This window comes from Borostomias antarcticus (genome assembly GCF_949987555.1).
Source record: "Borostomias antarcticus genome assembly, chromosome: 2".
Taxonomy (NCBI): Eukaryota; Metazoa; Chordata; class Actinopteri; order Stomiiformes; family Stomiidae; genus Borostomias; species Borostomias antarcticus.
Window position 1 is genome coordinate 21,971,880 of NC_140235.1, and position 23,595 is coordinate 21,995,474.

At 44.8% G+C, this 23,595-nt stretch overlaps 1 protein-coding gene across 1 annotated transcript in view; it reads right to left on the reverse strand.

Annotated features, from left to right (window-relative positions):
- cdh7a (cadherin 7a) overlaps window positions 1-23,595 on the reverse strand; it is a gene marked incomplete at both ends in the record, with an annotated part of 187,116 nt that overhangs the window by 23,870 nt on the left and 139,651 nt on the right. The window contains 4 exons of the mRNA XM_084461559.1: window positions 11,466-11,587; window positions 13,467-13,603; window positions 15,144-15,397; window positions 21,386-21,567. Coding sequence (XP_084317685.1) covers window positions 11,466-11,587; window positions 13,467-13,603; window positions 15,144-15,397; window positions 21,386-21,567 — 695 coding nt within the window. The remainder of the gene's footprint in view (window positions 1-11,465; window positions 11,588-13,466; window positions 13,604-15,143; window positions 15,398-21,385; window positions 21,568-23,595) is intronic.

Below are 23,595 nucleotides of genomic sequence, written 5' to 3' on the forward strand. Positions count from 1 at the left end.
TGACCCAGTGTTGTGACCACTGTGACTACTCTCACCCAAAAAAGCACGTATGACCCAGTGTTGTGACCACTGTGACTACTCTCACCCAAAAAAGCACGTATGCCTCAGTGTTGTGACCACTGTGACTACTCTCACCCAAAAAAGCGTGTATGACCCAGTGTTGTTTACATCTGTCTGTTGTTTATATCTGTTACCTGTTTACATGTGATGTTTGCACAATGCCCAGAGGATGCTCTGTGTTTTAGGTTTTAAAACCAGTCCAGAAAGTCATCCTCTTTCTGGATTCATTTGACACCAATGGATTTCACCAGCAGTATAGTAATCTGTTGAGGTCATTAGAAGAAGCGAGAATGTTGATGTTTCAGTTCATGTTCGACTTGAAGTCATGTTCCTTTGATTTGAAAGCACAGCTAAGGATAGCTAGTTAAGGCAGATGAAGAGTTACGTTTTGATCCTTTCTATTAATTTTATGTAAATGAATATGGTCACGTTCCTTTGACCTTTTGGAATTGTACACAGTGCTATTGGATGCTTTGTTCTATTTGTCTGACTTTCAATCGGCAGAGGTATGGCAGGGAAGATCAATATAGGGGTCCTGAACTCATTTGTGTGACACTGATGGGTTATGGATAATTGTCCTTAAATCACTTGTCATAGATGAAAGACAATGCTTGTACAGGACTTAATGGTGGAATTATTCAAAATTGACACCGTAAAAGTGTAATAAATGACGTAAATGACTGTAAATGATGGTGAGTAAGTAACTTGGATGAGGGAGAAGTCCTGAACTCATGTATATGTGATATGGTTCTGTTTGGGGGTGGCATGTAAATAGAGGGTTCGGTATTGAAAACTATGTAATATTTTGGAATTTTATGCTTGTCTATATTCATGCTTTCTCGCCTGAGAATGTATTAAGCTAGATTGGCTAACGGCACTAGCACTACCAGTGGAACTACAGATGTGGGAAGTTAGAAATGTCACATGCTGCAGCATTTCACCTTCGCGGTATTTGGCAGGGAAATCCCGTTGGAAATCTTGTGGGATTTCAGACGGGTGTTATTTCGTTTTAGTGATGCACCACCGCCAGGTGGCGTCTTTGAGTAGATTTAGCAGGCTGGGCTCAGTGTTTTTCTCCTATAGTCTACGAATGAAGCATCATTAAATTTCACATTCTTTAATTTAAAGGGTTCCACATATGCTAAACTCAATCGAAAACGTATTTTTCACCCTCATTTCGGTTTTTGAGAGTCTTACTGATATGCCCAGTCCCAATTCCTAACACTCGCTGCTCTCTCTGTATTGCCCGTGAGCGCTTTCCCCCCCTCCACCCTCCTATCAATTGCTTCATTTTCCGGAAGTGTTGGCCCTGACGTCACGTTTTTTGAGAATTTGCATACTTCGCCCCTGATTAGCATATTTAGATTGTTGCGTAGACCACCTTATCATTTACATAGCCTCGCGTCTCCAGTCTCTCCTACGAGGGTGGACATTAAATTTGGTAAACCAAACAAGCCTCTCCACTCCCTCCCACGCGATGAAAGAAAGGATAAGTGGTTGAATTTTATTTATAATTGTAATATTCCCGAAACCCTTCCCAAATCAGTCTTAGTGCTGCGCACTTTACTCGCGAATCGTTCATAAATCTCAGCCAGTTTGAACAAGGACTTGCAAAGTTCCTGCTTCTAAGGAACGATGCTATACCAACTGTTCGTGAAGACGCTGAAACTGTAAGTACAAAAATACCAAACTCCACGAGTTGTGCTTTGTGTGTGTGGATGGTGGCTGTTGTAGCCGGCGCGCTAACGTTAGTATTATTCTAACAGGCACTTAGATTGTTTACAGTTGACTCGCCTATTTGCTATTTTGGTAATAACGTTAGGCCTATGTGACTGCTATTTTAGCCTCCTGGTTTAACTAAAAAGGCTCGGGTACATTAGCCAACAAGTTGCTGGTAAGCTATAGACCTTTTTCTGTGCAACGTCATCATCCTGTTTCGAAATTGCACACGCATCGCTGTAATGACACCTGTCAATAGAATCGATGCATTTGATTGATGCACCTGGTGGCAACCCTAACCTTAACGGCTGGTGGTTGTCGTTTTCTGGATCGCTAGGCGGGTCAAAATCGTAAGGAACCAAATTAGCTGCCATCTTTTCAAAACAGCAAAGTGGGCGGTAACATTACCTGGCGGGAACTAATTTAAATAAATAATTAGCATTCTCTGAATCAAGTCAATTCAGCCTGGGGGGGGGGGGGGGGATACTAAAATAGCCCTGATAAATAAATACATGTTTATTCAGACCAAAGGACATTAAAGAACACATTTTCGGGACCAAAGGTAGAGATAGAAGGTAGGTTAAATTAGCATGTGGAACCCTTTAAATGCTCTGTTGTAAAGCACTTTGTGCTGAATTTATCTGTATGAAAGTTGCTATACAAATAACGTTTACTTGTTATTATTACCTTGTTCTCAAACAAATGTTTTCTCCATCTGGATGTAATTTAATTATTACGAACACCTATATCTAGGCCTACAGTAGCCTATCTATCTCGGTAACTGACGTCGGGTCAAGACGTGGTGGCTGTTAAGTCAAATGCGCAAAATAACAGTATTGTAAATATATTTGTTAGTAAAGATGTGAACGTGAGGGTTTTGCGTTTTGTTTCTGGAACGCATTCAACTGGTAGGCTACTCATAAACCCCGGAAGTAAATTTGAAGACGGGGCACCAGCTAATGTAGCCAAGTCTGAGCGCAGTAGACTATATGGCTTCAGCACGATACAAATAAAAAATAAGCTTGATCAGAGGGGTGGATCCATACAAAATTGACATAGTCGCCATGAGTAAAGATCACTCATTGCCAATCATATCCGGACATTAACTATCTTGTGCATAGCGGCAGGTTTGACAGTGAGTGCGTTCACATGCACACTATACGCCGATCAACCGATAATTGTAATAATGCGATTATTGAAATGGTCTTGTGAACGCCTTTATCTGATTTCCAAAATCGGGGTAAGGTCTTAGAACCGCCAAAGACGTCCTTTGGACGATTGTGGGTTTTCATTTGCACATAACTACATTTTAATAAAACATTGAAGTCCGCCTGTCAATGGCTTTCCCTAAAATTGTGTTCTGTTGCACCCCCTATTGTTAAATTATAAATTAAAAAAACATACACAATATTTTGTTATTTGAATGATCTTGAATATATATATATTCAAGATCATTCAAATAACAAAATATCGTGTATGTTTTTATTTATTTATACCGGCCGCCAGCCGTTCAATGAATGGCTATAGAGAATGCGCAGTTTCGCGCCGGCTACAGCCTATTATATGCACAGTTTCGTGCTATGTAGGCTATTATAAATAAGTATTATTCATTGGGAGAGCTTGGACTAGCTGGGGACTGGTGGAGAGACGCAGAGCCTCCCCAGACGCGTCATCTTCCAGTTGGCTGAAGAGCTGTGCGCTCTGGCATCCAAACAGCCACCGGCGGCGCCCCTCGCAGTGTCTACGGAAGAATACCCCCCAAAAAATACCTGCATGGTGAAGACAAGCTGCAGCAAGAACAGAACTGTCTACCAATGCATGAAGTGCACCATAGCTGTCTGTGGCAGTTGCACTGCCAAGGTGCAGAGGATATGCGCGAAGTGTATTTGAGCTGCCGCCTCAACCGTGCGTAAGAGCAGAGCGCATCAACTCGTCACAATAAAACGGCTTATTGTTTTATTCATATATCAACTAGATAATTCGATAATAATGAGTAGCCTAGTAGGCTATAAAAGGAATTCAATAGGGCCTAAGCCTTAAGTTGTAGCCTAGGCTACAGTACAATCACAAGACGCATAGGCCTAGCCTACCGTAAAAAGCGTTGCGTTCTCATAGGCCTATTAACTTAGATAATTATTAATTAGATAAGTATTATGTATCTACGTTCTATGCTGCATCTGTACAGTAGACTACTTGGCCAAAATGCCGTTTCATCGATTCTTCAATCTCCTTTTGTGAAGTGTAGGCTATATTCTTGTTAAAGTGCGGCCTAGGCTTTATTCTAAAAAATATGAGAAAGGCGTCATAGGCCTACCTTTCACATACAAATCATATGTTGCTTTTAGTAACATTAAAAACAATGCAAATGCAAATCATGCAAAGTTGAAGGCCACGACTTCATCAGTTAGGCTAGTATTGGCATGATCTATAGATGCTCAGGTCATAATGTCCGTTGAAAATAATTCCCTCTAAGCACAATTTGAATTCTATTAAAATAGGATAAAATTAAATTTCCACATATTCTGATTCCTTCTATATATATATCTATATATATATCTATATAAATATATATATATATATATATATATATATATATATATCCATCCATCCATCCATCTTCTTCTGCTTATCCGGGGTCGGGTCGCGGAGGCAGCAGCTCCAGCAGGGGGCCCCAGACATCCCTTTCCCTAGCAGCATCAACCAGCTCTGCCTGGGGAATCTTTAGCCGCTCACAGGCCAGTGCGGAGATGTAGTCCCGCCACCTAGTCCTGGGTCTACCCCGCGGCCTCCTCCCAGCCGGACACGCCTACCTCCCTAGGGTGGCGCCCAGGAGGCATCCTCACTAGATGCCCGAACCACCTCAACTGGCTCCTTTCGACGCAAAGGAGCAGTGGCTCTACTCCGAGTCTCTCCCGGATGACTGAACTTCTCACCCGATCTCTCAGGGAGACCCCACCCACACTCATTTCGTCCGCTTGTATCCGTGATCTCGTTCTTTCGGTCATGACCCATCCTTCATGACCATAGGTGAGGGTGGGGACGAAGATAGATCGGTAGATCGAGAGCTTTGCCTTTTTCGTCACAACAGTGCGGTAAAGCGACTGCAGAACCGCACCAGCTGCTCCGATTCTCCGGCCAAACTCCCTCTCCATGGTTCCCTCACTCGTGAACAAGACCCCCAGATACTTGAACTCCTTCACTTGGGGTTAGGACTCATTTCCTACTCGGAGCGGACAGGCCACCGGTTTCCTGCTGAGAACCATGGCTTCAGATTTAGAAGTGCTTATTCTCATCCCAGCCGCTTCACACTCAGTTGCGAACCTATCCAGAGAGTGCTGGAGGTCGCAGGCAGCTGATGCCATCAGGACCACATCATCTGCAAAAAGCAGCGACGTGATCCCCAGCTCACCGAACTGCAAACCCACCTCCCCATGGCTACGCCTCGATATCCTGTCCATGAAAATCAGAAACAGGATTGGTGACAAAGCGCAGCCCTGGCGGAGGCGAACCCCCACCGGAAAGGAAGACGACTTACTGCCGAGGACCCGGACACAGCTCACCAGAGCCAGCCTGGCTGGCTCACATTCTCTGCGCTACGATCGGATTGTTGCTGACGAATGACGACGACAATATTCTCGGCACCAACAACGATCGTAGCGCAGAGAATGTGAGCCGGGGAATAGCCAGTCTGCGCGCTGGCCTGTGCGCATGCGTGCTGGAGCAAGTGGGGAAAGGCGTGTAAAGATCATATTACAGAGGCTAAAGACCCCGTATTTGAAAACAACAACAATGCCTCGCGTTGAGGAATCTCAACTGTCGATTCATCCAATCTGATTGATGAAAACAACCGTTTAGCGGCCGAAAATAGATTTTGAGAAACTGCATTCTCGTTGCCCCGATCACCGCCATTACATGGATATACTGGCTCGCGCTGGATTTTAAATTTCTTCTACAGGCCTCCGAACTACACCCAAGTGATCTCGGTGAGTCAAACTTCTTATAATATGTCGTAAATAAGGTCCAGGTTGTCAAAAACGAGCATTGCCCTTTAACTATCTTGTGCATACAGAGCACAAACAATGAAACAAATAGATTTCCTCCCTGTCTGTCTGTGGCATTCGCTACCAGCAAACACTGAAAATACAGGTCATCAATTTATTTAGATTAGACTAGCCTATCCAACTGGACCACTCCAATGAATGTTGAACGTAGCCTACTTTTATTCTTTAGGTTTTAGAGAATAGGCCTACAATGTCAACACATGCATGCGCCATATCTGACTAGCTCGCCACTCGCCAGCGAACCTGGACTAGACTATTGTAACCCCCCCCCCTACAAATTATTTTATATTCAAATAAACTGGATGGACCGGATTCCAAGCCCTGGGGAGGGGGGCAGCCTATGTTAGCGGGTGCTTTGCCATGACCAGCCATTCCACAGGTGTTGGATTGAATTCGCTAGTTTGATTGATAGATGGATGGATTTAACGTCCAAAGTATTGTGCAAGTATTGTATAGGCCCATGTGTAAGAGATGAATGGTTGTAACCATGAACTCAGCCAGAGGTAGGCCCTACTCTAGATTATCAGCATTATCACCAGTCTCAATTGATGCTTTCCTCTAGGCTACGTGTTGCCATTCATTTAAACCACCATCTCACCTAGACTACTTCTGTTGCTGCATTTATACATTTATGTTTTCATGATTTTAGAGCGCAATCAACATTGTCCAGGATTCCAATAAGTCCATCCATTCATCCTACTTTGTGCTGAGCGCAGCGCAGGCTGGTAGCCTACTGTCAAGGGTCACGACTGATTAGCACGTATCGCAACTCCCCAGACCATCAAGAGAATTTCAATAAGAAAGACCTTTAAGTGGGGTATTCCAGGAGGTAGCCTAATGTAGCAAGTCGTCGGTCTTCATGACGCACTGTTATGCTTGTTTGCTGTGTAGATCCAGTCATAGAAGCGGGCATCTCGTCCAGCGATTTGAAACAGCTGGTCAGTTCACCCCAACAAGAATAGCCAAGCGAAGGACAACAATTTAACCACAAACGTTACTGCTGGTCTTGAAACAACTGTGTTAGCCTAGTTCCATATGAGAACACTCCTCGGTCCAATTCCGTATAGTAGATCAGCCTGTGTCCACGTAGTTGCTAGCTAACTGGTGTGTTCATTCCATGAATATCCGAAGCAATTATTCCCTATGTAGTTCACTATATGGGTAACACTACTTAGGGAATAGGGAGTGAGTGAACCATTTCAAACACATCTCTAGTCAGCTCCGTTAGCTAGCTTACTCGTCCTGATGCCATGTTCCATATGAGAACACTCTGCTAGCTAGCTAGTTAGCCTACTGTATTAAACCTCTACTTGTCCCGATACCTTGTTCCATATGAGTTAATAGATACAGACCCGACGACAGTTACAGAGATAGATAGGCCTACTATAGATAGATAGGCTTTGTTCGTAATAATTAAAATTATAACCAGAGAACAAGGAGTTTGAGTTCACATAGTTATTAGCTATCTGGTACAGTTAGTTAGCTAGCTGACCCCTGACGTCTGTTCCCTGTGTCACATGAATGGTGGTTGTTTATGTTGCAGTCTAGCTTACAATAGCTTCTCACGCCGTTCACTACCATTCCATATATTTTCTGATTTAAGGTCCCATGACGGGTTTCTCTTCCTGCCTAAGCACTCCACAACACCACAATACAACGGTGTCATGTTTTACCGAAGGAGAAGTGAAGAAGACGGTAGCTATCAGTGGCTAAAGCAGTTAGCTAATGTTAAGATCATTCCTGTAGCTGCTTTGCTGCTAATGCGAGCTCGTCTCCGTTCCTACCCGAGAAACAGAAGTTGAACTAATAGCATCAAAATCAAAATAGCTACAGGAATCATCGTTGTAAAGTTAGCTATCTGCTTTTGAGCCACCGACAGCTACCGTTAATATTATGGAAGCTGCTGTCGTGAGCTAACTTGCTATCACGGTCTTATCGTGCATCTTCACAGCCTGCTATTAGCAGACAGCACTAAAGTTGACAAAATCACACTTGCACATCATTAGAATTCCAACCATTTATATGGGATTTATCATTCAACTAAACATGGAACCTGAATACTACCTGATATTTCAACCTGCTGCCATCGGCGCGTCTGCTTGTTTGCGTCATAAATATCCTACGCAATGACATTCCATGTAGTGTCCCAAAACTGTTAAATCATTCCCTATGTAGTTCACTATGAGTAGCACTACATAGGGAATAGGGAGTGAGTGAACCATTTCAAACACATCTCTGGTCAGCTCCGTTAGCCATCTCATACGCGCAGTTTGACTTTTTGATCAGGGGGGGCAGTCAGTCCCAGCCCCCCCCATCAAATAGGGATTATAGTGGTAAAAATACGTCCCCTGCACGGACATTGGAATGCGCATATTCTGTTACAGCTGCATGATTGACCCACAACATTTAAAAACATAGTGCTTATTATTTCCAATATCCACGTTTCGTTCAACTGCGCCTCCGCTGCGCCGTCCATTAGCACAAAAAATTGGAATTCGTTTCAATATAGCCTAGGCCTACTTCAAACAATATTTTCCAATAAATCCTTCCAAAAACTAAAACGGAATGTATGCTACGCCTTTCATGCTTCAATGTCGGGATGTGTCATTATAAACAGCGTATTAGAATCCAGCAATTGCCTCTTCACATGTAGCCTATCTGCATTTATATCAAAGAATAATCACCAAAAGAATAATAGTGCGTGCATAATCAATTTGACAACTGGACAATGGATACGTTGCACAGATGTGCAGTATCCAACAGTTCGTTCATGGCTAGCAATGGTAGGCCTACAGCTATGGGATTAGCTCATGTTTGGGTTGCTGTCAAAGCTGCCACTCTTATGTTGCTATAGCCGAAATTATCAGAACAATATGAACATTCAGTTGAAAGTTTTCCATCCACCCATAACTGGATGAGGAATCAGCACAATCAATTATCACGCAAGCAGGAGCCGTTCAGTGCATTTCTCTGATCCGGTCGCAACCCAGTCTCTACAATACATGTTTTGGACGCGTTGCAGACAGTTTGCGCATCTGCCCACCAGGGGGGGCAGTGCCCCCCCTTGCCCCAGCCAATCTGCGCGCCTGAGCCATCTTACTCGTCTTGATGCCATGTTCCATATGAGAACACTCAGTTACCCTACTGTATTAAACTTCTACTTGTCCCGACACATGAGTTAACAGATATAGACCCGGCGACAGTTACAGAGATAGAAACTATAGATAGATAGGCTTTGTTCGTAATAATTAAATTACAACCAGACAGAGAACAAGGAGTTTGAGAACAAGGTAGGCTCATCTAATGTGCGAGATGAGCTACAGCAATGGGTCAATGAGTAGTATTACTGCGCCCCTATGGACATGCGAGCGGTGGTGCGGAATGCCGTAAAGCGCCTGTTAGAATACCGCGGGTCAAGTTACATTCTTATGTTCTCACATCTGTAGATACCTGACGAACTGGACATACTGTAGGGGTTTTGATAAAACTATTATCTATGTTAGCTATATTATTTATATCCATGCATGGAGCTAGCTAGCTGACAAACTGGATGTAGGGGTTTAAACTTGATAAACTATTATCTATATTATTATCTGAGAATGTATTAAGCTAGCTTGGCTAATGGCGATAGCACTACCAGTGCAACTAGATACTTCCGGCAACTGTGAATGTTACGTTAGCTTCTTTTGTCACGTGGTGGCCTGAGCATGGACGTCACGTGACGTCCAAATGGCTGCAGTTGGACACTATTGCTCCATATGCAATGTAGAATGTTGATTGCGATTGCTAGCCTGATTGATAGAACAAGCCAGCCAAAGATACTTGTGCAATAATAGACAGCATCTGATTGGCTGTGGAGATGTAGCCCAGCTGAACGCCCTCCCACCTTTGCAAGTCTGCAACTCTGTTTGAGCTAAGACCTGACGGTAGTGTCAAAAAGTTGTAAGCTTGAACTTGGGATTCGTAGCCGTAAATATGCAACCCTGTGAAACAACGCAAGGTTTGCAGGCGTGCAAATCATTTTTTGCAACTACAACTCCCAATATACATGTTAGCAAATATTTTTTGCAACTACAACTTTCCAGGCGGGAATGTGCGTGGCGACATTTGCAAAAGTTCGAGTTTTTGAACTTTTTGCAGCAGATTCGCGCGGCAACCCATTGGATCCCATGGCGAGATTGGGGCGAACTGGGCGGCGCAAATTTTCTCGCCACGCCCGGTGTGAACGTAGCATTAGGACATCTAGTGTTTGGGTGAGTTGGACCATAAATTAGCCTAGTTGAGTGAGGTTAAAAGAATCACAGACATATTTAAGCCTATCTGATGCTGAGGACAACCAGTCACAATTTAGGTCCCCAACAAGGAGAAGCTCATTAGAAGCCTTGATAAATATTGGTTCCCAGAGTTGATGCGCAGAAATGAAATATGCAACGAGGGGTAGGTTAACGTTAGTAGAATAAACACAGCCATAAGTGCAGTTATTGCAGAAAAAGACTCAATAACAACAATTAAACAAGAGTAAGCACTGCAATGCAGGAAAATACTGTATGTTTCCGTTGTTTTTGCGAATGGAATTGGCAAACATTTTGTTATGCTGGCTGAAGGAGTAAAGGCAAGTACTACCGCCCACTGAAATTGTTATGGGCGGCTAGAAGTTCAGACTGTATTGCAAAAATGTTTATTTTTGCACGGAAATCTGGCTTCCAGGCTACCTAATAGATAATAGATTGGATACAATGTTGTCATTGTTACTGTATTAATCTGCCAAGGGGAAATTGTCTTCTGCTCTTCTGTCTCAACCATCAATTGAGTCACACAGGCTCAGCCAGCACAGCCAGCACCCCTAGTGTTGTAGTGAGCTAGTGTTGGGGTCAAGTGCCTTGTTCAAGGGCACAACAGTAGGCAACCAGTTCAGTTCAGTGGCCCTGCCTAGTCTTGAACCAATGATCTTTTGTTTACTGTCAGACTCTAACCACTGCGAAGAACATGCCTCTTCTACCGAAAATCAAATCACCGCCATCACCGCTTTCCCCTTCTGTGTTCAGTGTGCTCTGTGTTGTGAGTGCGTTCTCCGCACCCGTGGCCGGCACACAGATCCTCTAATTACACACAGAGCCGGGCAGACAGCTGCTGCCGCTCCACCGTGGAGAAGCCTGTGCGCTGGCGTTATGGAGTTGAGCCACGGGGGGGAACTCAAACATAGTCATTCATCCAGCGGGCAGCAGCACCGGCTACAGCGGTAGTGGTGGCAGAAATGAGCAGAACATCACTAATGAGGGGTGCTAACACAGACAATACCTGCTATTTGATCCAGGGGAACATGACTCTCACAAATGGGCCTGTCTCCATGAAATGACCTTTAGCGTTGCGGAGAGAAATTATGAGTAACAAAAGACTTTGTTTGCTACATTGGCCTCAAAAAGCCTGAAGGTTGGTGGAGTGTGAGTCAAACTTCAGCTGAGTACTGCTCTGGGAGGAGGGGGGGGGGGACGTTATCTCAGGGATAGAATAAATCTTACTCAATGTCATATGTAATTGGGGGATGAAAGTGAGTGAGGCAGTAAGGTTGGTGAATGCCATATAAATCATCCACCATCCTCCCTGGGTAATATGATCCAGTCTTACCTGTCCAGCAGCTGCGTTCTCACACAGGATGGTCTGATACTCGATGGCAAATACAGGAGCGTTGTCGTTTATGTCTTGCACGGTGATGACAGCAACACTTTTTCCAATTTGGGTTGGATCCTCTGAAAGATGGAGGGGGAGACAGAGAGAGATGGGGGGGAGAGGAAGAGAGAAAGAGAGAGGTAGAGAAAGAGACAAGGGAGAGAGAGGTAGAGGGAAGAAGAGAGGGAGACGCTTAAATCAGTGCTTGCAGTTAACGTCCTTTTCACACACACACGCACGCACACACACATACACACACACACACACACACACACAAAAGACTTAACTTTCTAACTGTTTGTGCTCATTCCCCTCTGGAATATTGATTTCTCTCATGTCTTTTTAATTAATGACAAAGGTCGAGTGAAGCCAGGCTGATGATGAAGCCAAAAGTGCTGCTGTAATGAAATATGCAATGTTCTCTCCTCGCAGCCGGCATCCTCAGCCTTGTGGGGGAGCGGCCAAAGTGATCAGGCATAATTATACACCCGGTGCCTGGTTGATGTGGGTGTCAGGCTAGCTATATACGTCGCAGAACACGGCAGCCAGCACCGCCACCCAGGCACCCTGGCTGACGGACGCTGGTGGCTGAGCGGCTGCGTCTGAGGAGACAGGGGCGATGATTCCGCCTCGCTGGCGACTTGACGCCGTCGCGCCGCTGACATTCGGGGGCGGACGGTTTGACGGTAGTGGAAATGGATGTGCGTGAGCCGCCCCCCCCCCCCCCCTCGCAGGTCGCCGGCTTGTTGTCGGCAGCGCGGCGTCCGGGAGCGGCCGCCGTGCCTGTGATGCACGACCTGCAGCCAGACGTGCTGACTATAAATACACACCACGAAAAGTTGAGCGGAGAGGAAAGTGCCTCATGCTTTCTAGATGTGATATGTATCTCAGAGACTGGTGTCTGCTCGTCACACCGCTGTAACTGAAGATGTTCACCGTCGTCATGCCACTTTAACACAAGGACTGCGAAGAGTCTTGAGAATCGTATCGGTTCTTGTGGTGGTACTCAAGGCCTCAGTATGATTAAAAGGTAATATTTTGGCATAATTTTAGGAACTATCTGTGCAGGAGATTTCCCTGAAGTGTTCATTTATCAATTAATACACATGGACAAGCTTTGGGGTGTGGATGTAAGAATGAGTAACATGGAATAATTTTAACACACCCTGAAGAAGGTGCAAGCCAATACGTGTTGTGTATTTTAAATTTCTCTAGCTCTATGAGTTAAAGGACTTTTACATTTTCCAAAGCCACCTTGAGTGCCTGGGACTGGATTATTTAGGCCATTTTTGGGTCATCACTTCTCTGCTCTTCATTTGAACACTTATTGATGTGGATAGAGACAAGCCTATTCACTGTTCACGGTGATGGTAAGTGTGTCCATTGTGCTTTGCATGGCATTGCATGGCACAGCGGAGCAGAGTCAGAGAGGCAACCTTTGTCCTTGAGAGCCTAGAGGGATGAGTCAAAGGCGAGCCACGGCGCCACCACTCGTCACATTTCCATAGTTCACCGGTGGGTGAGGCGTGCCCAGCCTTAGTCAGCACCTCACACACGCCTCAGCTACAAGAGAGCCGGAGGTCACAGCCACCACCCCTCCCCCTGCTTCCAAATTAACATTCCCCCCAACAGCCCCGGCGCGACCCGCAAGACCCACACGCCTCCCCGCGTTAATGCAGGCACGGAGAGGGGTGGGGGGTGGAGGGGTGACGGGAGGAGGGAACAGGGGATGTAGCAGGAGGGGGGGGGGTCATTTGTATGACAGGAAGCAGGGGAAAACCAGCAATAACATGACTCTAGCTGACCAGGGAACTGTAACCAGGCCGCCTGACACGACGCCTGACAAGATGTGTCACTCTGGGCCCTTGGTGCCAAAAAATGTATTCTCAAGACATCGAATTGTCAATCATCCTCGCATTGAAGTGAAAAAAAAAAGAAGAAGAAGAAGTCTGTACTTACGGCTCTCCATGGCAAGGATGGTGATGTTGTGGACTGAGTTGATCTCTCTGTCCAGCAGCTTGGCTGTGCTGATAACCCCGCTCAGCGCATCCACATTGAAGAAGCGCTCAAGGTCAGTGTTTCTGTCTATGGAGTATCTGGAGACCCACAGACAAACAGACACACAGTCAGACGTACAATCAGACATTACCTAGAACTATAATGGGTTCTTTTGTAGTCCCCATAGGAAAACCTTTATTTAGAAACATTCTGTGGACTGGTTGTAGTTGCTGGTAGAATCATTTCATCAAACAAAGGATCTACTGTAGCTAAAACCATTTCGCCAATAAAAGGTTCAACTAATAATATACTGTAAAAGTGTTCCTCACATGGTTCCCCTGTGGGAACAACTCAAGAGCCACTATAATTCCAAGACAGTACAGATGTGTAAGGTGTTTGGCTGTAGCACAAAACTATCGATTTAACATTCTTATCATCTCCCTCAGAAACTCCTTAGGAGGAATAACAACTTTCTACCCTCAGAATGTGAGCCAAATGTTCAATCTAAAAGTACATTTGGATTCAGTTCATGAGAACCATTAGTGAATTGTGTTAACATGCAGTACCATGATATTCCAATATCCATTTGTAATGTAATGTGTTCCTTTTTTTAAATCTTTTAGACTGAGGTATTATACACACCATCATTACAATAATTTCAGTTCACATTAGCAGCATGAGGCCTAAAAATCCCTTCAGAAAAGTTATACTTTTAATTGTGTCATCACATCAACTGATCCATATCAAACTTTCACAGCATATACGTTACAGAATACAGAACAAGCACCATTCAGCAACTTGTATTTCTGAGGCGGGAGGGGGGGGGGACTTCAATTATCTTATATCCAAAGGGTATTATTCAATGCAATTTAACTTGTGTGGTTGTATTAGTTCCACAATCATTTTAATTTAGTCAGAGGTATTGCCATGTACTGGAGAGGCTGATAGCAGTCACAGCAGGAAAAAGAGGCAATTTATAACCACAAAGGTGGAGTAATTAGATTTTCTGATTTGGATTACTAACAATCCTGACTGTCATGCCATGAATACCGCACAATATTGTTTCAATTAATGCATAATAGGTTAAAATCTCATGAGTGACACCCCACAGATTGTCTCTTGGAGGGCTTGTTTTGTGGTATAAATGCCAGGGCGTCTGTTGACCCTCCTGAGGGGACGCCCAATGCCTCTTGAAGATGGTATTTCACTTCTGCTAATGTTGCAATACTCAGAACGCACACCATCTGGCCCCCGTTCATGGCAGAGACACAGAGGGATACTGGGGATCCGGGTGCCTGCCTGTCCGTGGGTTTAAGAGTGTTTTGTAGTTCAGTCTAGCTCCCATGGAGAATTAACGTTCAGTGGATGAATCACCACACATAAATAGCACAGGATGTGAGACAATTTGCATGAGTAGTCCTTTTGAGAATGTTTGCCTCGCTTTGTGGAGCAGCACAGATCCTACATGCTGAAACAGTGTGGTAGCATACAGGTGAAATGTTCTCTGATCTGGGCCACTCCACTGAAAGGAAGTGTCCCATGGGGAGGTTGTTTGTGGAACCATGCAGCGCTTGAGAGGAAATCACAACTGTGAGATTGCCTGTAATGCCATGTGATAACTATCAAAGCCGGCTCTACCTGACACCACTGTTGGAATTGTCGGGGTCTTGAGCAGAAACCCTTCCGATGGATGTGCCCACTCTGGCATCTTCGTACACGACCATCTTGCTGAGTGCCGAGGAGAAGAGTGGCGGCTCGTTCACGTCCTCAACGGTCACCTTGACTGCCGTCGTATCACTAAACGGACCGGCACTCAGGAAGTTGGGGTTGATGTGCCTGTTAGTGGCTTCCACTCTGAGGGAAAAGCTGCTCTTCATCTCGAAGTCAAGAGGCTGAAAATGATAGACAATAAAATAACTAAATGAAAAAAGAACAAAATAATCAAGAAAAATTTCAAGGCCATTTCTCTGTCCTAAGCAGAGTGGGGAGCAGTGTTAATTTCGTTGACGAGAACTATGACGAAAACTATTCGTGAACGACATTTTTTGGGTTATCGTCACGAGACGATAACTAAATAAAAATGAATGTATGATGACAAAAACTATGACTATATCTATTCACATTTTCGTCAACAAATAAAAAAAAGACTAAAATGGTTATGGAGGGACGTATGGGAAAAGTTCAAATCAGAATGTCGAGGTTCGGGATGTGCGCAGTTGGATCATGGATGTATTAATAGAACGAGTTGGATGCAACCTACAGGTAGCCTGTGTGTATTTAGCCTACATTTGAATAGTACCGTTCATACACCGGCCGGCGGGAAGTCAACTAACAGCATACGACTGCTGCACCTGAACTGTTCAGTAAATTACCACAGTTCAGAAATGTCTTTGTCAACGTTCGCACACACCGGGAGAAAGAGGAGAGCAGACATCTGGATAAACTTCATATTTGATGCAAAGGAAAACAAAACCATTTGTAAACCGTCTGGGGTGAAAATGACTGGCAAAAATACAACAAACTTAAAGCGACATTTGGAGAACAGTCATCCCGAAATTCACGAGAAGGTAAGCACCCCCCACCCCCGGCTAACGTTACTGTATTAGCTAAACCCAAGCTGGTGTGTTTCTGAAATACTTCAAATACAATACAAGCTAAAATAAACCAGTGTTTCACGTAGGTTTGTGGCGGGGGAGAACTGAAGTGTCTGATCATTGCAACGCTAACGTTAGTGGCTAGCTAATGTTAGGCACAGGTTAGCTAGCAACAAGTGGGGCTATGCTTGTGGCGGCTGGCGGGGGTATCTAGCGTTAGCTAGTCTGGGTAAGCTAGCTAAGCAACTACTGCTGCTGTCTAATGTTATACTGTAGCTAGATGGATAAGACACGAACAGTTAGCTACCTGGCGCCGCCATAGCCCCTCTCCTCCGGTGTGACGTTAGCTAGCCTGTGCCTGATGTTAGCTAGCCTGACTAGCCAACTAGTGCTGACATGATAATGTTATAGCTTGCTATATCAGGCACAAACACAGTTAGCATCAGACTGGGGGAGAGGAATGCTTCATTATGAAACTGTCTGACAGAAGCAGCCACGCAGCTGTGGCTACAGATGTATCTTACCACCACCGGTATGACTGTGTCTGAATGAATACTGGACTCTGTAAAGCGCTCTGGGTTTCATGAAGGGCGCTATATAAATCCAACTTGATTAATTGATTGAACTAAGCCTGTTAAATTTGAGTTGTCTAAATCTATGGTAGATTTTAGGTAGAAATCGTAATGATATTTAGTCAACTAAAACTAGACTAAAACAAGTCAGATGACTAAAATATGACTAAAACTAAATGGCATTTTAGTCAAAAGACTATGACTAAAACAAAATCATAATTTGCTGTCAAAATTAACACTGGTGGGGAGGCGTGTTAAAGGTTAACCAAAGCAAAGCAAACCACTGACTGACCTTCCTGTCTCAGAACGCTACATTCTGATTGGACAGATGCAAAGTGCGCCACAACAGCAGCCTCGTGAGACCGTCCTGATCTAGAGAGCTCACATTCTGTTTCGCAGATCAGTCTGAACTTCCCCCCTCTCAAATTATTTCTGTAGGCGGGAGTTCTCACTTTGACAGACTACTGTAAATCCTTATCAGCCAATTAGCCAACAAAATGTTTGCCAAATCCAGTCAGAAGAACAGTGAACATGTCTTTTCTACTGAGAAACTCTGCATACTCACTGCATACTTGTTTAATTTTTGTTTTTGAGTCTATTTTTAAATGCACTAACGTTACTGCTTGTTGGTTCTGGAGAGAAACGTAATCGGAGAGAAATCGTTCTAGATAGGGGGAGGTCCAGACTGATCTGCGGAGAGAACTTAAAGTGAACGATCAGGACGATCTCACGAGGCTCCCTCAATTCATTTCATTTCATTTCATTTCAAACCTTTATTTATACTTGTGAAGCACTGAGGTTTCCCTCATTTCTCGATGACGAGATTACACAGAGACACAAATCAAATCAACAAAACAAATGCAATTTACAATAATAATAATAATAATAATAATAATAATAACTAGAAAGTACATTTCCTGGAGAAAATGTGAGGTGGGCTAGCTGCTGCAGCTGTATGTAACAGCTACTGCTAGAACTACTACTGACCAGGCAATCTCCATGCACCCACCGGTGAAGACCGTGCGTCTCTAGCCCACTCAGGGGCTGAGTTGTGGGGTCTGTGGCGTGGACAGTGGCATGGTGGTGAGACTCCGCCCCCTCAGGTCAGAGCTGGTCGAGGACAGTGTACCCCTCTCCGCGCCACCTACCCGCCTTCACCAGTGAAGACTGTGTGTCTCTAGCCACCTCAGAGGCTGTGTTGTGAGGTCCGTGGCATGGATAGTGGCGTGATGGCGAGACTCCGGTCAGAGCAGGTCGAGGGCAGTGCACTGACATCCGGGCAATCTCCATCCACCCAACAGTGAAGACCGTGTGTCTGTAGCTCACTCAGGGGCTGAGATGTGGGGACAGTGGCGTGGATAGTGGCGTTGTGACGAGACTCCGCCCCCTCGGGTCAGAGCCGGTCTAGGACAGCGTACTGCTCCCCGGACCACCCACATGCACCCAACCGTGAAAACTGCGTCTTTAGCCAACTCAGGGTCTGAGATGTGGGGACGGTGGCGTGGATAGTGGTGTGGTGGCGAGACTCCGCCCCCTCAGGTCAGAGGTTGTGGGGGGCAGGTCAGTGATTGCCAGGCCATCCCCATGCACCCCTCATTGGAGACCATGTGTCTATAGCCCACACCGGGCGGAGCAGTAGCTGTGGAGGTGTTGCAGTAGGTGTTTGTTATAAGTACTGCTAGTACTACACTCAAAAATAGATTAGACCACTCATCATAACTCATAGTTTTATTGAGTTCAATAGCTGAAAGAGGAGGAAATATATTAATATGAATTTGCAGCCTGAAAAAGAGTGTCATTCTGAATATTTCTTTGAATAAAAGGAAGGAAGAAAGAAAGAAAGAAAGAAAGAAAGAAAGAAAGAAAGAAAGGAAGGAAGAAAGGAAGGAAGGATGGAAGGAAGGAAAGGAAGGATGGAAGGGAAGAAAGAAAGAAGAAAGGAAGGATGGAAGGAAGGGAGGGAAGGAAGGAAGGATGGAAGGAAGGATGGAAGGAAGGAAGGAAGGAAGGATGGAAGGAAGGAAAGGAAGGATGGAAGGAAAGAAAGAAAGAAAGAAAGAAAGAAAGAAAGAAGGAAGGAAAGGAAGGATGGAAGGAAAGAAAGAAGGAAGGATGGAAGGGAAGGAAGGGAATGAAGGATGGAAGGAATGATGGAAGGAAGGATGGATGGAAGGAAGGATGGAAGGAAGGATGGAAGGAATGAAAGGAAGGAAGGAAGGAAGGAAGAAAGGATGGAAGGAAGGAAGGAAGGAAGGAAGGAAGGAAGGAAGGAAGGAAGGAATGAAAGAAGGAAGGAAGGATGGAAGGAAGGGAAGGAAGGATGGAAGGATGGAAGGATGGAAGGATGGAAGGAAGGATGGAAGGAAGGAAGGATGGAAGAAAGGATGGAAGGAAAGGAAGGAAGGATGGAAGGAAGGAAAGGAAGGATGGAAGGAAAGAATAAAGGAAGGAAAGGAAGGAAAGGAAGGATGGAAGGAAGGATGGAAGGAAAGAAAGAAGGATGGAAGGAAGGATGGAAGGAAGAAAGGATGGAAGGAAGGATGGAAGGAAGGATGGAATGAAGGAAAGAAAGAAAGGAGGAAGGAAGGATGGAAGGAAGGAAGGAAAGAAGGATTGAAGGAAGGATGGAAGGAAGGGAAGGAAGGGTGGAAGGAAGGAAGGATGGAAGGAAAGAAAGAAAGAAGGAAGGGAAGGAAGGAAAGGAAAGGAAAGGAAGGAAAGAAAGCAAGAAGGAAGGAAGGAAGGAAGGAAGGAAGGAAGGAAGGAAGGAAAGAAGGAAGGAAGGAAGGATGGATGGATGGATGGATGGAAGGAAGGAAGGAATGAATGCTCCCACAGTAGTCATAAAAGGGTGCCTGTACAGAGAGCCTGCACATGTCCCCAAATTCAAATCCCAACTGACACTGTGAGCATCCTCTCATTCACTTCAATGGAAAGGCATGTTGGCTTCAGACAGCTCTCTCTCAAAAAGTATAAAGGTCACAGCCTAGATATTGACACCGTAGGAATCCTGAGAAAATGCTGAACATTTTAGGTTATGATATGTCCGTGTAGCTTAAAAACTGTAGGCATGGTGACGAGTTAGAAAAAGGGTAAAAATGCAAAATTAGCAGCTCAAAAGGTAGAGTGTGGGCCCATACGTTTCAATGGAGAGCGCAGTTGCCGAACAAATCATCATACAGCGAAAAGTATAAGTCACACAGCTTAGATACTTACATTGTACGAATCAGCACAGTTGTGTGAAAGTTTTGATGTATAATAAGTGTGTGAGCTTTCAAAACTGTAGGAGTACCAGGAGTTTACAAAATGTGTAAATATTTTCAAAGCAACAGCTGCCACCACTCTAAAAACATAATGATACTGAACATTCCACCAGCAGTTTCAATGGCACAAAAATTACTATTAAAAGTTAAATTACTAAAAAACTACAAAAAATATCAAAAATCTGAATACATCCGTTAAAGATCTAAACATCGTGAACATTTTAAAGTTTGAATGAAGTTTCTAGCACAAAGTATGAAGAAGTTATAAAGGAGACAAAAAACGGGGAGAATAATAAGAAAGAAAGAAAGAAAGAAAGAAAGAAAGAAAGAAAGAAAGAAAGAAAGAAAGAAAGAAAGAAATAGTGGGAATATCACAAGTTGGGCTAGCTTTTACAAGCTAGCCCACCTAATTAAAAACAGTTACAGGTTAAAGTACATAGGTCTAGAGCAGAACTCTGTGACTGAAGGAAGGACCTAAAGCTTTAGAGTCTGTTGTAACATATTCCAAGTATAAGGAGCATCATGGAAAAAAGCAGCCCTTCCAAGTTCAGAATGCACTCGAGGAAAATGGCACATTTTGCAGTAAACAGGGAGGACCATAAATACATGTACAGTATACAGTATGTTTTCACATCTCTCAATGCCAGCATGGCCTTGCAGTACAGTCAAAACATTAGACCTTAAGCAACCTTTTTCACAAAATCAGAATCTCATCAAACACTCTTTCACCTAGATATTTTTATATTGACTTGCTGGAGGGGAGTGAAAGAAAACTATTGATTGTGAGAAGGACACATTATAGTGAAAGGCTTTTGGAAAATTAAAGTGTTGAAAACGTGCCATTTGTTCAGCTTGTCGGTCGGGCCAGTTCTAACCAATAATACAGAGGGACACTGAAGGCCTCATTGTCTGAGACCGGCTTCTCTGTGGTAGTTGCAGTTAGAGGGCCACAAAATAAACAAAAGCTCAAAGGTTCCTTTCTGGCAAGGATGACTTGTGGCCAACAATGGCTCTCACACCTGTTCAAGGCAGACATGGGATGTCACAGCACTGATGTGGCCTCAGAATGCCTTGTCAATGTTTCCAACAGAGGAGAGGAGATACAGCTATTCGATTGAACATTATATTATATAATTACCAACACAAGAAAACAGTAAGTAGCATTATAAAAACTAGATTCTGTATAAACTAGTAGGGCTAGTTGATTAGCCACCACCATGTCTGTCACACTTACACAAGACTAAAAGAATTACAGAACTCCCAGAAAACAAGCGGATGTGTAATGATTCTGGGCCATATATGGACCGGAACTAAGCCACAAGGGCCAGATCTGGCCTGTACTGTATATGGCCCAGATCCGCTTGCTACAGTATCTGGGCTCCATCAGGGAGTATGCTAAAGTCAATTGAATCCACTCATCCGCACAGGTCAGAACATCTCCATGAATGTACCTTCAGTAGGAGGATGACTCCCTCCTGCGTGTCCTCGTCCGTAGTGATGTTGAACGTGCCGTCTCCATCCATGATCCTGTAGTCCATCTCTGCATTGGAGCCGATGTCAGCATCCACCGCCTTGATCTTTGCCACCACGGACGCCACAGGCAGAGACTCCTGAACCGTGAACTGATAGCTCTCTGGAAGAGAGGAGAGAGGGGGGGGGGTGAGAGGAAAGGAGAGCAGAGGGGAGAGAGGAGAGGAGGAAAGAGAAGAGTTGAGGAGAGCAGAGAAGAGGTGATTAAGGAGGAGAGGGGAGACGGGGAGAGAGCAGAGGAGGGGAGGAGAGGAAAATAGGGAGACGAGAGGATGGGAGTGGAGGGGGGCAGAAGAGAGGAGAGGAGGGGAGAGAAGAAAGGGGTTACAGATGATGTTATTTCCTTACTCAGTCTCATCCCTACAGCTCATCTTTATCATATCCAGCAGCCTGCTCTGATTTCCCATTGCGACTCCGCTGTGAGTTTACATTCACACACCGGAGGAGATGGATGGATAGCATCGGCAACAAACATGAGAACCATCTAACATTATGGCACTACAGTATATAAAGGTACTACAAGTGTGAATCTCATCTCCATATCTATGGGAAATAAATCTGAAATGTATATTGTATAATCCAATGGCCATTCTCATTGAGGATCTGTACAACATCTATAGTTGACGGCCTTTGCAAGGTATTCTTAATGGCATTATTATTCTATTGTTGTAAATGTATTGATGTCAAAAAGGTATATACAGCCCTTGAACTGTCTCTGAACATCCATGGAAGTTTCTTTTGACCAAAGAGAATGGAAGTCAATGATACCTTCGGAACAATGTTTCTCGGGATTAAGCGTCCTCTAGAAGATTCTAAGACTCCAGACTCCTTCGTTGTCAGTACCTTCAGATTTTTTAAGCCCTCTCGTGAGAATAAAGGAAATCATATTCATAATCATAATCTCCCCCAATCACCACGGCAAAGCTCATTACCAGACCTTTCCGTGTTCTCTGCCCTGGTGGCTCCCTGCGTGGCCGTCTAAATGCTAATCTGCCTGACATTGTTTGCTGCCGTGTAATCTCTATAATGGCTTTTTAATTCGCCGTGGAATAGCGGCTCCTTAAAAGACCCCCCCACCCACCCCAACATACAATTGCTTCCCTCCCCTCTTTTCGACCTGTACATCCTTCGTACCCCCGTTCCCCCATCCTTCCATTCATCCCCCTCTCTGCCTCCCCCCACTGCCCTTATCCTTTGGCTTCCCTCCATCAGCGAGGGAGAGAGAGAATGAGGTAGAGAGGTAGAGTCTCTACACTCTATCAGCTGTGATAGCCTACACTGTAATGCTCTATTGATTGTCACCTATGATCCTGGAGGAGGACGGGGAAAAGATGAGGGAAGAGGGGGGCTAGGGGAGGAGGAGGAGGGGCGGGGGGGGGGGGGGGGGTCCAGAGTTTGTCCAAAAGCCTCTTTCCTCTGGGTTAAAGCGACATCAGCGGCATGTTGTGCGAACTTGATCCTGCTTCTCGGAACCCCTGAGTTCTCGCAAATTGACTTGACTCCACAGCAGTCCGCCAGCGAGCGTAACCGTCGCAGCCAGCAGGGCGGGCAGAGGTGGTCAGTCAGTCGGTCAGCGAGGGCAATCACCAGTAAAGCGATCGCCGTGCTCCACCGATTATCATGAGAAGCATCTCTGCTCGCCCCCCTTTAAATCCCCAAGCCTGGCCTGAAACCCATTAGTGGTCCGTGAAATAGGCTGAAGACAAAACAGGTCGCCTGATTGATCCCGGTATGTCCACAGGCGCGAGGGCCACCAGCACAGACGACGAGATGGAGAGGTGAAGGGAGAGGTGAAGAGAGAGGTATATACACCCTCCAGGGTGGTTGCATTTAAAGTATTTGACTGTCCATTTCCTGTCAAATGCACAACCATCACTGGCGACTCCTAAAGGCGGAACGTTTTTTTTTTACTCTCAAATGTGTGAATGTTCTCATTGAATACAATACATGCCAATCAAAATAACAGATTTCGGGATGCCCCCCCCCCCACCCAGCATTAGATTGATCTGATTAGCAGAGGCCCCAACCGATACCCGGCAGTGCATCATTGCCGTTGATGACAGCCACAGTCAAAGATAAAACATCCATCAGGTGCTGCCAAATGGAAAAATACAAATAAATGAGAAGTAGC